The sequence below is a fragment of the Rhincodon typus genome, chromosome 2 (genome assembly GCF_021869965.1).
Source record: "Rhincodon typus isolate 14 chromosome 2, sRhiTyp1.1, whole genome shotgun sequence".
Taxonomy (NCBI): Eukaryota; Metazoa; Chordata; class Chondrichthyes; order Orectolobiformes; family Rhincodontidae; genus Rhincodon; species Rhincodon typus.
Window position 1 is genome coordinate 69,263,746 of NC_063333.1, and position 18,138 is coordinate 69,281,883.

The 18,138-nt window shown below is 38.9% G+C and overlaps 1 protein-coding gene across 1 annotated transcript in view; it reads left to right on the top strand.

Moving 5' to 3' along the window:
- The window catches only part of gabbr2 (gamma-aminobutyric acid (GABA) B receptor, 2), an 877,108-nt gene that overhangs the window by 765,017 nt on the left and 93,953 nt on the right, over positions 1 to 18,138 (top strand). The window contains 2 exon segments of the mRNA XM_048608319.1: positions 220 to 352; positions 12,580 to 12,687. Of these exon segments, the coding sequence (XP_048464276.1) occupies positions 220 to 352; positions 12,580 to 12,687 (241 nt within the window).

Here is an 18,138-nt window from a genome sequence, read left to right on the forward strand (position 1 = left end):
GAAGGGTCTAGGCCCAAAACGTCAGCCTTCCTGCTCCTCTGATGCTGCTTGGCCTGCTGTGTTCATCCAGCTCTACACCTTGTTATCTCAGATTCTCCAGCATCTGCAGTTCCTACTATCTCTGAAGCCATTATACAATTGCTAGTTATGTAACAGAAATCACTCCTTATGAGAAGAACCAAATGATGACCCTTGCTTATTGTCTATTCCTATCTGCAGGTTGATAAAGATGTCCAGTCCCTACATGAACAACCTTATTATCCTTGGGGGAATGCTTTCTTATGCATCCATATTCCTTTTTGGCCTTGATGGATCCTTTGTCATGCCTAACACATTTGAGACCCTCTGTACTGTAAGTATTACGCAAGCAAGATTCCACTAATGTATTTTCTCTGAACAAGAATAGTACATAAAGTCAGATGGTAGCACAAAATTTGAATATTGCTGAAAAGAGACATATTAAGGAAGCTTTGCATTTTTTATTCTTCAGGATAAACACAATAATGTCAAATTTCAAATGATCACAGAAATTCATATTACAGGAGAAAAAGGCATCAATTGATTGGCAAATTATCTCTGATTTATTGAGACGTTGCTGTGGAGAAAGCAGCAGGTATCAATAGGCTCCCCAATTTCCTGAGTTTTCAAAAATATACAAGGCTTGAACATATTCTTTAACTTGAATATATAACATTCCTCGCAAGCATAAATGAAGCACATAATGAGCTTGACTTAGTATCACAAAATGGTGTTAACATAGTTATCAGTGCACTCAGCATTAATAACTATGCCCTGGGAAAGCAAGTCACTTATTGCTGCTACTATTCAGAGCTTTGCAAGTAGTATTTTCCACTAACAGGATGCTATCATCAATCCATGAAACTTTGAAATTTGGCATTTTTGCTTTTTTTTCTTAGTGATGCAAGATGAAAAGCTTCAGCAACATGCCTTTCTTATCAGTAATAATGATAATTCAGTTAAAATAAAACATGTTCTCAAATGAGCATGGTACTGGAATGGCCTCAGTTATTGCCTATCTCTCGTCACCCAGAAAGTTGATGGGCTTTCCTTTAGAAGTACAGAAGTCCTTGTGCTGAAGATCATTGGTAGAGAATTCGAAATGTTAGCCAAGTGACAATGAAAAAATAACAGGCACTTCAAGAAGATGTCTGGAATGGAAAATTATGTTGAGGGTTTTCCAATGTGATGCTGCTTTTGTTTTTCTTGGTGGTAGATATCATATGGCTTGGAGGTACTGATGAAAAAGCTTGGTAAATTGCTGCTAAACATCTAATACATACAACAACCTCCATCTGCCAGTCATGAAGTAACTAGGTATTGAGTTCAGTCTCGAGAGTATCAAGGTTATTGTACAGACTAAGGATATATTTAACTGTAGCACATACTGCTCAATTGTCACATAACTCTGTGACATCCCAGTAGTATGAAATTTAGAGACCACTGACTTCCTAATAAACTACATGGCTATTTTATTGTTGAGGATAAGAGCCAACAAATCTCAGCTTCTTTGTAGCTAATTTATATTCAACGTGCTATAATTTCTATTCAGCAATTTCTAAATGGCAATGTACCAAACTCTTGTGATGTAAATACAGGCATATTTTAAAATCTGTCTCTCTGCACACATTCAATTTATGATTTGTCAATTTGTAGGAAACTTGGTGCAAGTTTAATAATAAAATCCAGTGCAAAGTTATTTTATCCTACGTTTGCTCTGACAGATCCATTTTAGGCTTTATATTTACAGTGCATTGTAACTCAACTCAGGACAGCAAATATCCCAAATCAAATTTCTGCAATCTAGTTACTTGATATCTTGATATCTTTACTGAAATTGAACAAAGCATGATGACCTGTAAATAGCTCAAATAGAGCTTTTTCAGTTATTCTATGGTTGATTAGATATCGACTGCAATAGGTTCACCAATTTTCTGTCATTCTGGTGGAAGAAGCAAAGAAAAACACACTAGAATTAGAGTCTTTGGATGGGAGGGCAAGAAATCATCATTTCGAATGTGCTCAAATTGAAACAGCACTGTTCATGACTGTCATTTTACTTTCAAAGAATATAAGTGCAGATGATGGTCAGCTCAATTGATTTTTGTTCATAGAGGTATTGTTGTACAGGTATTTCTGCTCTAACGCGTGTTTCATTAACGCAAATTGGCTGTAATGCAATTGATGAATAGTGGACACTGTTTGGATAATGCAAACTTTTTGCTGCACAGGTATAGCAATTTTCGATAGCGATTTCCCTATAGCGCGATTTTCTACAGCACAAGGTCACACAAGAATGCAACTATTGCATTATAGGAGAAATACCTGTATTTGACCACATTATCAATTCTTGGTTTCAATTGTATTTTTTTGTTACTGAAGCAAAGACCCCCCCAACTTGACTGTCTTGAGCAAATGAATGCATTCAGATGAGCATTAATGCTGTTGAGAGATAATAATTGCCATATTGAGAGGTCAAGGGAAAAGGAGATAAAGAAGTGACCAACCCCACTAAAACTTTTAAGTATAACAGAGACGTGTCTGTTAGAGTCATAAAGTCATATGGCATGGAAACAAACCCTTCGGTCCAACTGGTCCATGCCGGCAAAGTTTTCCAAAACTAATCCCACTTCCCTGCATTTGGCCCATATCCCTCTAAACCTTTCCTAATTATGTACCTATCCAAATTTTAAATGTTGTAACGGTACCTGCATCTACCATTTCCTCTGGCATTTCATTCCCCATACAAACCAGCCTCTGTGTGAACAAGTTGCCCCTCAGGTCCTTTTTAAATCTTTCTCCTCTCACCTTTAAAAATATGCCCCCTAGTTTTGAACTCCCCCAACATAGGATAAAAAGACCTTTGCTATTCACCTTATCTATATCCCTCATAATTTTATAAACCTCGATAAGATCACCCCTCCCTTTCGTGCTCCACAGATAAAGTCCCAGCCTATTCAGCTTATTGTGATAACTCAAACCCTCCAATCCTGGTAACAGCTTGGTATATCTTTTCTGAACTCTCTCCAATTTAATAATATCCTTCATAAAGCAGGACAACCAGAACTGTACGTAGTACTCCAAAAGTGGCTTCCCCAACATCCTGTATAACCTCAGCATGATGTCCAAACTCCGATACTCAATGGTCTAAGCAATGAAGGCAAGCCTGCTAAATGCCTTCCAAAGTGATACAAATTTCAAAGAACTATGTACTTGAACTGCTAGGTCTTTCTTTTTGACAACACTATGCAAGGCCCTACCAGCAACTGTACAGGTCATGCCCTTGTCTATTCTTCTAAAATGCAATACCTTGCATTTATCCAAATTAAATTCCATCTGCCACTTCTCAGCCCATTGGCCCAATTAGTCATGATCCCTTTGTAATCTTAGATAAAATTCTTCACTGTCCACTATACCACCAATCTCGGTGTTACCCGCACACTTACTAACTATGTCTCATAAATTCTTATCCAAATTGGTTTTATAACTAACAAACAAAAGTGGGCTCAACACCAATCCCTCACAACACCGCTGGTCACAGGCCTCCAGTCCAAAAAAAGCAACCCTCCACCATCATCTTCTGTCTTCTACCATCAAGCCAATTTTATATCCAATTGGCAAACTCACCCTGAATCATATGTGATCTAAATTTACTAGTTGGTTTACCATCTGGAACATTGTCATTACATTTGGCTAACAAGACCACAAGAAATAAGAGCTGGAGTAAACCACGTGGCCTGTCAAACCTGGTTCACCATTCAATTCCTGTATAACCCTGCGAAAACTTTCCTGTATTTCAGCTTAAGTAGTTAATAAGTTTGGATAAAAGGCAAGGACTATTTAGAGATAGTCAACATGGCTTTGTGCATACGAAGTAATGTCTCACTAACTTGATTGAGTTTTTTGAAGAAGAAGCGAAGAGATTGATGAAGGCAGAGCGGTGGATATGAACAAGTTGCCCCTCAGGTCCTTTTTTAATCTTTCTCCTCTCACCTTTCAGTAAGGTGTTCAACAAGGGTCCTTATAGTAGACTAGTTAGGAAGGTTAGATCACATGGAATACAGGGAGAACTAGCCATTTGGATACAGAACTGGCTCGTAAGTAGAAGACAGAGAGTGGTGGTGGAGGTTTGATTTTCAGACTGGAGGACTCAAACCAGCAGTGTGCCACAAGGATCGGTGCTGGGTCCACTGCTTTTCATCATTTATATAAATGATTTGGATATGAACATAGGAGTTTGAAGATGACACCAAAATTGGGTGTGTGGTGGATAGTGAAGAAGGTCACCTCAGGGTACAACAGAATCTTGATCAGATGGTCTAATGAGCTAAGGAGTGGCAGATGGAGTTTGATTTAGATAAATGTGAGGTGCTGCATTTTGGAAAGACAAAACAGGGCAGGACTTATACACTTAATGGTAAGTTCCTGGGGAGTGTTGTGTAACAAAGACCTTGGAGTGCAGGTTCAAAGTTCCTTGAAAGTGGAGCCACAGGTAGATAGGATAGTGAAGGTGGTGTTTGATATGCTTGCCTTTATTGGTCAGTGCATGGAGTATAGGAGTTGTAAGATCATGTTGTGGCTGTACAGAACATTGGTTAGGTCACTTTTGGAATACTGTGTGCATTTCTGGTCACTCTGCTCTAAGAAGGGTGCAGTGAAACTTGAAAGGGTTTGGAAAAGATTTACAAGGATGTTGCCAGGGTTGGAGGGTTTGACCTATAGGGACAAACTGGATAGGCTGGGGTTATTTTACCTGGAGTGTCAAAGGCTGAGGGGTGACATTATCGAGGTTTATAAAATCATGAGGGGCATGAATTGGGTAAATATACAAAGTCTTTTCCCCAGGGTGTGGGAGTCAAAAACTAGACAGCATAATTTAAGGTGAGAGAGGAAAGATTTAAAAGGGACCTAAGGGGAAATTTTTCCATGCAGAGGGTGGTGCGTGTATGGAATGAGCTGTCAGAGGAAGTGGTGGAGGCTGATACAATTACAATATTTAAAAGACATCTGGATGGGTATATGATGGGAATATTTTAGAAGGATATAGGCCAAATGCTGGCAAATGGGACTAGGTTTATCTAAGATATCTGGTTGGCATGGAGGAGGCATGAAGGGTCTGTTTACATGCTGAACATCTCTATGAGTCTAAGTCTGATTTTTTATACAAGGTAATGTCATAAATTAATGTAGATATGAAGTAGGGAAGTTTATTAACACAGCACTATTAATGTGAATCATAGAATGTAAAGGTGTTGAGAGCTTAGACTTCATAACAGAATTCAAATTAATATATGTCCCGTTTCTCTATCACACCAGTTGGTAATAGTTGTCTTCTTCATAGATATTATGCAGTTACTAAGATCTAATTGAATTTTGGTTACAAGGATGTAAGGTGAGATCTTTAAGTTGAAAATAAGAGCTATTTTGTCTTTGTCCAAAAGATATTGTTAAAACCTCACTACAAAAACAGAATCAGGAAAGAATTTATGAAGATAGTTGAGAGATAAAGTAGTTATGAATTGTGAAAGCAAACAAAGAACCATTTGACTCTTGATAGCATCTACTTCCCCTATTGATTCCAAAGGTAACTGTTTTTGGGTGACATCGTGGCTCAGTGGTTAGCACTGCTGCCTCACTGTGCTAGTGACCCAAGTCTGTGTGGAGTTTGCATATTCTCCCTCTGTCTGTGTGGGTTTCCTTCAGTCACTCCAGTTTCCTCCCATAGTCCAAAGATGCGCAGATTAGGTGGATTGGCATTCTAAATTGCATATAGTGTTCAGGGGTCAGCAGACTAGATGGATTAGCCATGGGAATTGCAGGGTTACGGGGGTGGGGTGGTGGGTCTGGGTGGGATGTTCTTCAGAGGGTCAGTGTCAACTCGATGTGCCAAATGGCCTGCTTTCACTCTGCAGGAATTCTTGTAGTATTATTTTTGTTTCAGGAGAGAGGCAACTTTTAATTTTGTGGTAAGCTTATTTTTATATTAAACCTTAATGACCTTGTTAAAAATGCAATCGTTAATTTTGTAGAATTTTGTCTATTTCAAGCCATTTCTATTACTGATTACAATTTTTGTGTGATTAATAACACATACACATAAAAGCCCTTTCTAAAGCTAAATTATGGATTTATATTTAAAATTTATTTTGCATAATACAAATGAAAGTATAAACTAAGCTTCAGACATAAACTAAAATGAATACAGTGTAATTAAAAGAACTTCCATCATGGAAATTGAACTCCTGACCCCAAGATTACAAGTCTATAATTAAAACAATGGTTCTCCAATGCCATGAAGGCTCTACACAACTGCAAAAGTTAACTTTACTGCATGCATAGGTATTTTTCAGTTTGAAGAATTTATATAAAGTTACAAGCTAACTGTGTGAAATTAGTGTTTTGTTAAGCTCTGAATTATTTCATGCTGCTCTCTGACCTATTTCAATTTGCTGAGGCTAGAGGTTTAAAAAATTCTGAACTCAAAGGGGTTCACTAATTGATGCACTAATCCTAAATCTACTAAGAGGAAGTTCTCCTGAAAAAAAGATCTTTGCCTAGCCTTAAAATTTTTAAACAAAAGAATAGAGAGATGTAAATCACACTTTTCTAGCTAGGCAAGAAAATTTCAAACATTATGAGCCGCTGAGAGATAAAATTCCTCCGCATCTGTGTCTTAATTGGGAGTCTCCTTATTTTATTATTCCCTGGTACTAGAATCTCCCATGAGGAAGCATCTTCTCAGCATCTATCCTGTCAGGCCTCCTCAGAATCAATATATTTCAATAAGATCACATTGTAATCTTCTGCGCTGCAGTATGGACCCAAACTCCTTAATCTCCCTTCATAAGATAAATTCTGTCCCCCTCCCACAAACTGGTCTAATGAGTCTTTGCTGAAACATTTTCAATGCAAGTATGTCCCTTCTTAAGTAAGGAGAGTCAAACTGTACACGGGTGTGATCATACCAATAGCCTGTGCGGTTGCAGCAACACCTCTGTACTTGTATACTCCACCTGCTTTGCAATAAAATCCAAAATTCCATTTGACTTCTGATTACTTGCTGGAGCTTTTTGTAATTCAAGTCCAGAGACACCCAAGTCTATCTATATCACAACATTTTGCTGTCTCTTTCTGTCTAAATAACCTGCTGCTTTTCTGTTCTTCCTGCCAAAGTAGACAGGTTCACATTTTCCCAAATTGTATTCCATCTGCCAATTTTTTCCCACTCACTTAACCTATCTGTATTGCTTTGTAGACTCTTTGTATATTCCTCACAGCTCGCTTTCTAATCAGCCTTCATATCATCAGCAAATATGGCTACAATACAGTCAATCACGTCATATAAGTTATTAATATAGATTATAAATAGTTGAGGCCTTTGCAGTGATATTTGTGACACTCCACCAGTTATAGTTTACTACCCTGAAAGTAATCAACTTACCCTGACTCTTTCCTGTCAGTTAGTCAGTCCTCTATGCATGCCTTTATGTTGCCATCTCAATAACTTAAACTTACGTCTCGTGTATGTTATGAGGTGACTTTTTAAACGCCTTTTGGATATCCAAATAACACTACTTTTACTGATTCCCACTATCCATGCACTTTCGCAGAACTTTAATAAATTTGCCAAACATGATCTCCCCTTCATAAAATCATATTGACTCTATTATATGATGGTTTTCTAAATGTTTTGCAACTACCTCTTTGATGATAGATTCTAACATTTGCCCAATGATAAATGTTAGGCTAAATGACCTACAGAGCAGAAAGACAGGAGGGTGGACATGACTAGACTCCTACCCAAGTAAGATCAGTCACTGGTGAGTTGACAAGACAAGAGGAATCCTGCCCCAAGCCATAAAACACAGTAGGCTGACTAAATTTGTGTAGATTGCAACTACTACGCCTCTGTGTCAGGCAGTGCCACCTTTTGGACCTGTATGCCTGCTATCCTGGCAGTGCCAGAGCTCTGCGGTGAATACTGCTGGGACGGCAGGCAGACTCACAAAGGAGGTCCAATGGAATCCCGGATCTAGGTAATTCAGGGGCATTGGAAAAGAGGGTTTTCCCTTCTTAGGAATTGGGGTGTTGTGGGAGTGGCGGCAGGAGTGCAGTGGGAGGTGTTGGGGTATTAGTTTTAAAATATGACTGACTAGAAAGGAAGTACCCTCTTCTGGGGGAGATGCTCACGAAGGGCTAAGGGCACCCTCCAAAGACAATGTTCCCTTCCTTCCTACCGATATGAACACATTAAAAGCAAAGGGCTGCCTACTCTTGCCCAAATGCCCATGCTAACCATCTTATGTTATGACCAGGGTAATACTGGAGTCCATTGAGCTGCCAATCGTAGTGCTGGCCCACCCTCTGTATTATAGGGGTTAGCTCAGGAGTGGATGGGAAGTGGTTCTGCTGAAAACCTGCCCTTTTCTACAGCTGACCCTGCCTAAAACATGGCCCATGTGGGTAAGTAAGATCCAAGTCAGTGAACATGCAGTGATATAATTCCAAGTCAGGATGGCATGGGATTTGGAGGAGAACTTACAGATGGGAGAGTTCCATATATCTGCTGCCCTTGCTCATTTGTATGCTAGAGATCACATCTTTGGAAGGTGATGTGGAAGGAGGGGCCTTGGTGAGTTGCGACAGTATGTCTTATATATAGAACACATTTTTGCTTCTGTACTTTGGTGGTGGAGGGATTGAATGTTCAGGTTTGTGCGTTGCATGCCAATCAACCAGGCTGCTTTGTCCTGGACGGTGCTGATCCTCTTGAGTGCACACATTCAAGCAAGTGGAAAATATTCCATCACAATCCTGACTAGTGCTTTATTGAAGATGAACAGACTTCATGCCTCAATGGCCCAGTTACGTTTCTTGTTAATGTTAACCCTTCAAGATGTTTGAAGATGGTCATTGCCTGGCACTTGTGCATCACCCATGCTACTTGTTACTAATCAGCCCAAGTCTGAATGCTGTCCAAATTATTACTGCATGTTGGCATTAATGGCTTATCTGAAGAGTTGTAAATGATACTGAATGTTGTGTAATAATCAGCAAATGTCCTCACTTGAACAAAGAGCAAAGAAAATTACAGTACAGGAGCAGGTCCTTCGGCCCTCCAAGCCTGCTCCGACATGCTGCCCATCACAACTAAAACCCCCTATCCTTCTGGGGCCATATCCCTCTATTCCCATCCTATTCATGTATTTGTCAAGATGCCCTTTAAAAGTCACTATAGTATCTGCTTCCACTACCTCCCCTGGCAGGATGAATGGAATAAAGGTCACTGATGAAGATGACTGGCCTGAGTACACTTTCCTGAGGAACTCCTGCAGCAATGGTCTGGGAATGTGATGATTGATCTTTAATAATTACGACTATCTTCCTTTGTGCTATATGACTCTAATCAGTGGAGACATTTCCCTCAAATTCCCAGTGACTTTCATTTTCCCAGAACTCCTTGATGCCACTTTCGGTCAAATGCTGTCTTGAAGTCAAGGACATTTACACACATCTCCTCTCTTGAGTCAACTCTTTTGTCCATCGTTGGCTATAATAAGTTCCAGAACTTAGTGCCATTAGTGGAAGCCAAACTAAGCATCAGTGAACAGATTATTGCTGTGTAAGTGATGCTTGATAACACTGTTGACAACACCTTTCATCTTGTTGCTGATGATTGACTGCAGATTGATGGCATGGACATTGGCTGGATGACTTGATCCCCTTCTTTGAAGTTAGAAATTATTGGCCAATTTTCCACATTATTGGGTAGGTGCTAATGTTCTAAGTTCACTGGAGTATCTCGACCAAGAAAGTGGCTAGGTCTGAAACACTTCAACCCTTTAGAACTTTATTGTCATATTCACTGTTTGCTGTACTATATAGATCTTTAAAAACCTGAAGATTACGTTTCATTTTTATGTTTGTGTTTATTAGACCAATCTTCACATTTTTGCCCCTCATTCTTTCCTCTTAAACTCTTCTCTGGAAGGTGGTGACTCATATTGGGCTTTGGTTCAAATAGATATCAGCAGTCATCAGATACTTCTCCAAGTTGACTGCTGTTCGTGTATGAGGCTATTTATGTTGCAAAAAGTGGCATAATAGTTTAGGTATTTTTGTTCTTACCAATTATACATATTTATACCAATGACGGCATCCTTCTGCCTGGAACAATAATGGGGCTTAATGGTGTCTCACTTTTGGATTGAATGTTGCCTTTTGAGACCAATTTGTGAGAAGTAGTCTCCCTTTGCAGCTAGCACGCATGTATCGTACTGGCCCGCGATGGAGTGATTTTTTTTTCCTTTGTGGTGGATTCTGGTCTGGATGTGGTAGATCTGTTCAAAGTCTATTACCTTTAGCCTAGGAGGTAGTGCTACACAGTATGATGGTAGGAAACCACAATGTGCAAATGGGACTTTGTCTCCACAAGGATTACACAGTGGCCATTCTTAGTGATAGTGCCATGGAAAGTTGCAGCTATGGCAGGGAGACAGGTGAGGATGTAGTCAAGTATGTTATATTTCCTTCACCAAATGCCACAGACCCAGTCTTGCAGCAATATCCTTAGGACCCGACCAACTCAGCCTGTAGCGGTGGTGCTGCCAAGCCAATATTGGTGATGGACATTGAAGTCACCTACCCAGAGTACATTCTGCATCTTTGACACCCATTAGGTCTTCCTTCAAGTAATGTTCAACATGGAAAAGAACTGATCCATCAGCCAGTTTGGCAGGGGTGAATGTGGTGCAGTGGTAAGGTGGTGTGGTACGTGATAATCAGCAGTAGGCTTTCTTGCCCATGTTTGGCTTGATGCCCTCAGACTTCATGGAGTCTTTCATCAATGTTGAGAACTCCCAGGGCAAATCCCTTTTGACTGTATACCAATGTGCTGCCAGTTCTGCTAGCCACATCCCGCCAGTGGAACAGTACATACCTAGCTCAGTGATGGTATTGTCTGGAACATGAGTATGACAAAATCAGGCAGTCGTGTATGAGGCTATTTATGTTGCAAAAAGTGGCATAATAGTTTAGGTATTTTTGTTCTTACCAATTATACATATTTGTACCAATGACGGCATCCTTCTGCCTGGAACAATAATCGGGCATATTCAAGGTGTCTCACTTTTGGATTGAATGTTGCCTTTTGAGACCAAGAAAGATAATTTCTTACGATCATCTGAGGGAGTGTGCTAAAACTGGGAGACGAGTCAACCAACTGCCTGATGTAGTCATCAGCAGAATCAAATTTGCCACTGTCATTTCCAGTGTCTCGGTCAATGCCAGCCATACCATCCAGTTTCATTCTATTTTTTGAGCTTTTAGCAGTTAGACACAACTGATTGGCTTGCCAGGCCATTTAGAGAGCATTTGAGAGCCTCCCACATTGCTAAGTGTCTGGAGTCACATTTAGGCCAGATCAGGTTAGGATTGTAGACTTCCTTCTCTAGAGGGCATTTTTTAAAATGACAATTTGTAATGTCAGTATTCTTCATGGTCTTCATCAGACTTTTAATTCCAGATTTTATTTTAATTTGAATTTCACAATCTGCTGTGGTGGGATTTGAACCTAGGGCTCTGGATTACTCACCCAACAACACTGTCACCAAGCTGTTGCCTCTTTTATTTATTATACAATTTCTGCCCATGTTCCATGACAGGTCCTGATTGTTGTGAAGGTCTCTTCCTGATGTTTCTCTTTTTGTGCAGACTATTTCCAGAATTCAGCTAATGGAAATGTCTATTTTTATGTTAAATTGTTAAATAGTTCTTTTCAGTCTATCCATCTCATTCTGAGGTCAAATTTATTTTGTCTTTTTTGATTTTCTACTCATTGTCTGATCTGTTTTTGTTTGGAAATTGACTACAGTGCTGTAAAACAACCTCAGAGAATTACATTTGGTTTCAGCAATTGTGTTTTACCGAAGGAGTATGTCAAGGTCAGAGCAGAAAATGTACCTTTTTCCATAAGATTCATGAAACACTTCTCAGATATATGCTGAATACCTCTGACTTTTTATTTAAATGAGAAAATAATGCTTCTGAGCTCACATTAGGAGGTACCAACATGCAACCATTTCTTTCCTCACTGTCAGTGAAGACATTTAATTGTCTTTTTTCCTCAATAAGACTCTGCTAAGATATCGGAGCTTGGAATTTTGTATGATAAGAATCGATAATATAATTTCATGGCCATGTTTTTTGGCCTGTCTCGTAAGTAGCACAATTTGTTAAGAATTCTTAACAGATCTTTAGGACAAAACCATATTTGAAACTCAAAAAGACAAGTGGAAGGAAAAATAGCAATGCTATTGGATAGTTGTTAGCTCCTGTAGAGGATAAGATTTGAAGGGAAACATAACAGGAGGAATGGTGCAGGATTTTGGGCTAAATGTATAATTCTATGTAATAACATAAATTTTCTGAATGTTAATGGAGCGAACTACTTCAGTTTTTCATAAATAATGTTCTATGATAGTAAATATTTTCTGCTTTTTGGGACAATTGAAGGATATTCTTTACTCTCATTCAAGTGTTTTTTTCCTTCTTGTCATTCAGGTTAGAACCTGGATTCTTACAGTTGGTTACACCACAGCATTCGGAGCCATGTTTGCAAAAACATGGAGAGTTCATGCCATATTTAAAAATGTGAAAATGAAGAAAAAGGTAGGGAATTAAATAAACATAATTCAATTTATTCTTTATCAATACTCCATCAAGTCTCTAATATTGTTACACGTTATAGGTAAAAAATGTGTTATTTTATAAGGGAAAGCATGCTAGACATGTGCACAATATATTATTTTGCAGTTCTGTGCACTTTGGCCTGTCTCTTTAAGTAAATAGGTGTAACTGTTATAGTCACACATTCTCTTAAGGAAACCTAAGGTTAGACTGATTCTTTTTTAATACTATATTTGACTTTCTGCAAGCCGAGTGAAGATGTTTTCTGTTGCTGTGGATGATGCTTCTTTGCACAACAGAAAATGAACGGCTTCCTTTCGGTTCTGCATACTTTGAAGTACGATAAACAGGTCTAAAAATGTGTGTGTGTATATGTGTGTATGTGTGACTTTTGTAATATGTATCAATAATTATTATGTAAATTTTATGTGACCACAATTCAAACAGGCTAGTGGGTTATTTGGTACTTGTTGCACCTGATAAAAAACAACAAGTAATGTCCTTAACAGTGGCGACTATTTCTGGTGTTTTAATAGGTAATGCTGTAATGCTAGCTTCTAAATCTTCCAATTAGTGTTTTATCTGTAGCACAGGTTACCCACTATTTTACTGTTTTAACATATTCTTCTTATTTGGTAGGCCAATAAGTTGACTTCAGTCTGAACTTAGTATTAAACATTTCTTCCATTTATTTTCTCACGAACTCCTTATTTTCGTGCTTTCTCAAATTTATACTGTCAACTAGCCTAGCCTAGTTCTTCTTTCTTCCACAATAGTTCATTTCAAAATAAGTTGTAACCTGTTCTTTCTTTCTTGCCAATTGTTTTGAAAACTGTTTGTTTCGTTCTGCACTGTTGTCCCTCACTGCATAAACAACTCTGTCCCTCATCAGTCTTCCCTGACATTTCCCATCAGGCACAAAGGCCAAGCTTCTTTCAACCTTACTAGCCCCACTCCTGAGCCATACTCTCATTATTACCTTCATTCCAGCTCTGCCCCCTGAGCTCAGTCTTTGGAGGCTTAACAGAATAAATGGCATGTGGATCATGATATCTGAATCAATCTATACTTATTCATTACATCACAGATAAACTTCATACTTAGTGCTCATTTCTGTGATTTCTGTTTGCTGGAGGTTGTGGACGAAGTGGAAAATAAGAGAGAAGTCTTATATTTGCTGAGACCACAAGAAGATCCAGTCGCAAACAAAACAGGATCAAGAGCAGATAGCCATGGTGATCAATGACAGGCATCAAACTCCATGCATCCTAGATGCAGTGTGACAAGAAGTTGAGTGTTCTCATCATAAGGTTCTCATCCTACCAACTGCACCACTAACTCCACACTGCTCCATTCACTATACCCCTATTACTCATCTACCACCAATCTCTATCAATCAGAAGCCATAGCTAATGCTCACTTGCTCCACCACACCCTAACACCTGACCGCATATCCTCAATCCACAGCTTGTACACATTGCCAATTATTCAACCAGGACAGCTGCAGTACTCAGAGGACAATGTTGCACATAGATTCTAAAGCAGAAAGCTCCACTGAGTGGTTCATTTGAGATGCCTACAGAAGAAAGCCAAACAATATATACAACAAAATGTATGGTGCAAGGACAAAAACTTCAGAAAGTCAACTGGCACTGTCGAGAAGCACAGAGGAGTCCAGCACCATGTAGGTACAAAGTTTTGCACAGAGTTGGAACCCATCCTTTCTAGTGTGTAAGTGACGGCCAACTTCTTTCACATTCTTGATAACCCTACCATGACATGATGTTTGATGGCCATGTCATGGCTTCTGTTACAATACAAGCAACATTCTGAATACTGGAGTAGAAGCACAAACTGTTGTCTCCACAAAATCGTAGACTCACAGAAGTCACCATGGCTGTAGATTATTACTTTGTAAAGGGGATTACAGTCTGTCCCATCAGTCTAGCAGTCTATGCTCGAACATAACAATGATTGTTGAAGTGCATTCCATCCTGCGCCATTGACAAGCATGCAACCCTACTGAAACCATGTGCTCATTTTGACTGCTTCTGTCTAGACAAGAATGGACGTAAAATTGCAGGATGTTCCAAACAAATCTAGCTTCATTCTGAAAAGAATTAGACACACAAATGCTCATTACTTTTACAGCCACTAACGATGCTGTCCATGACTTGCACTATGGTTATATCTGTGGCAGTAGCATCTGACGGATTTGAATGAGGACATCCTTAAGTACAAAAGTTTCTCTCATTACTTCTTGCTGAGGTTCAGGTAGGAAAATTGCTTGCTGAATAAGACCTCCAGTTGAAAGCCTTTCTTTCCCCTCTCCTCCTTCCCAACCTTCTCCTTTCCCCTCTTCCTCCTCTACACTTCCTCTGCCACCTTCAAGTAGTTTATCCAAATCTGCTCATCCTCCCAGTCATATCACACTTCAGGTAGCCTCATAGTGAAGGATTGAACTGGAGCATTGTCCTTGCACAGTTCTAAGCTTTTACTTAAAGATCAAACATTACAAACATAACCTCCTAGCCGAAATACCTCAGTTGTAGACTGTTCCTAGAGGTACCTCTTTTTGCTGTATTAATTGCTACTCAATTGCCACATTAAAAAGGAGCACCATTTCTCCAGTCCTGACGAAGGGTAATACCCAAAACGTTGACTTCTCCTTTCCTCCAAATGCTGCCTGGCTTGCTGTGTTCTTCCAGCCTCCTTTTTGTCTACCACTTCTCCAATGTTCCTATGTGGAGGAATACAAGTAAATCCTGAGTTAGTACCCACCACCATACAATTAACAAGTAACGCCGTATTCTAAAGAGAATGCCCATTAGTGCACACATATCTTGTTCATGTAGAAATTTTGCAGCATGAAAACCTTTGTTGCTACATCACCACTCCCTGTAGACTTTTGCAATTTTAAATAACTATATAAAAAGTATCAACAGCCTGAAAAAAATCAATCTACAACAAACCTCTATTTAGTTCATAATTCCTTTAAATAATGTTTGGCGGGGTGAGAGTTGGTGAGGCATGGGTTTGTGCTACTGTTGACCACATGTTCAACTATATATGATTAAGAAACATCATTAACATGGAAATGGTTAAAGGTTTAAAAGTATTTTCCAGTTTTAAGTTTAAACTTTTAATATTTCTGTTTCCTCCTATTAAATAGGGCTGTGTTGTTGTGGACTGTAAATTGAGAATTGGGTTAGGGAGTAGAGAGCAGAGCCTGAAAAAAATGATTTGAAATCCAGTTTTCATGCTCACCTTTCAGAGAGAACACATGTTTGAATAATCTAATTGAATTTTTTGAATAAGGAGCAGAGAAGCCTGAAGGATGAATTAATAGATGCTTTCCTTATGGGTTTTAAGAATACCTTTGACAAAGTACCACATAAAAGGCTGGTTCATAAAATTGATGTGCATTGTGTAGGAGCATGAGTGTCATCTCAGATATAGAAAAGAAATTGGTCTGAAGACAGACAGTAAATAATGGGAAGTGGTTATTTTTCAGACAAGGATGGCAAACATTAATGTCACTCAATTGTCAGTGATAGATCCACTGTTTTTTTCTAGTATATATACATAAATGAGTTGCATATTGGAATAAAAAGCAAAAGTTTAAAATTTACTAATGAAACCACCTGGGAGGAATGATAATGGTAACAATTGACTCCAGCAAAATATAGAAAGGCTCACAGAATAGGCAGGCAAGTGCCACATGGAATTTCATCCAGGTAAGTGTGAAGAAGAGGCTATACAGACTTACTGATGCAGTTCGTAAAAGTTTATCAGGACAGAGCGCCCAGGATTTATTTGTATAGATCTTTGAAGAAGTCAGGTTATATTGAGAGAAAAGTTAGCAAAGTGGGCTTTTGGATTTGTTAAAAGAAATTTTGAGAACAAAAACAGGGAAATTATACTCAAAGGTATAAATCTCTCGGTAGGTCACAATAGAGTATTGCGTCCAATTTTGGTCACCACACTTTAGGGAGGGTGCAAGGATTCTTGAGAGAGTAATGTCTGAACAATTGAGAATTTAAGAATTTGAGACTCACATCTGACACAATTTAATAAATCTAACAGTTTTATGCAAAAAAAGTTGAAGTTGAAAGCAAGAGACTAATTTAGGATAATTAAGCCTAATTAGTCAGACATATTTAACTGTTGGCCAATTGGATCTGATCTGATTAGCATCTATACATTTTCAGCAGGATTCCTCCCATTAACAGTTTCATTCCAACAAACAATCAGGAGTGCAAAGGGAGAAATCTTTTCACAGCTGGATCAACAGCACCAATAGTTAGGAACAGATCAGACTGGTCTGTAAATGTCAGAGCAGTAGAGAACTGTAGTCTGCAGCTATGATATGGAGGTTGGACTGGGGTGGACAAGATCAAAAATCACACGACACCAGGTTATAGTCCAACAGGTTGATTTGAAGACACAAGCTTACGGAGTCTTACTGACACCTGAAGAAGGAGCGAGACTTCAAAAGCTTGTGTCTTCAAATCAACCTGTTGGACTACAACCTGGTGTCATGTGATTTCTGACCTAGTTTGTAGCTATCATGGTTGTCAACAGGAAAACTAATTTTAAGTTGGATAAGAGGCGAGCGTATGCATTCTTTTGGATTTAACACTCTGAATGAGTCGAAGAAAATATCCAGCTGTCTTCCTTTCAGATTGGAGGGACAAGGGATTAAAATCAAAATGAAATGGCAGTTGCAAGTTACAATATGCTATAATGGGAGAGAAATAGCAATACTTTATGTGTTATTCCTTATCACAACTCTGTGTTGTTAAGTGGAGAGGCTTGTGCTGTTTTGAATCTTATTCATTTAGCAGTCACAGGAGAAACTAAAATTTATTTTGGTTGAAATTGAAGTGTTCCGTGAATCAGTTTCCACTACACAACCTCCATTCAGAAGGACTCCTGGAAGGCAATATAGATCATTTTTGTTTCTCCCAGAAGATGAGGCTGCAAACAGTGGTAAGGAGAAAACTACCAAAGATAAATGTGACCAGTAACAATACAGCATTCCAGATCTTAGTTTGTGCTTTAAGGAATGAAGTTCCCACTGATAGGGATAATTTAGTGGAGCAGAGGTTCTGGGTTGACTGTAAACTATGACTTCTAATGAATAACTCAGAGATCATTTATAAATATGAACCAGTCACCCTGTGCCTTCTGCAAACAAGAGAAAGTATCCAGAGAATGAAGATCAGGAAGCAGCATTCAGATCAGCAAAAGAATCATTTCAGCAAATCCTGTCATTCTTGTTCAGAAACCTTTCTCTCAACCTGGGTCTAAAAAACAAGTAAGTTGGGAATTTGCACACTTCAATAAAATCTTTAACTTTTGTGATGACTCTGGGGATAGCAGCACTGGAATTATAGCTCACCATCCCAGTGAGGCATTACATTACAGACA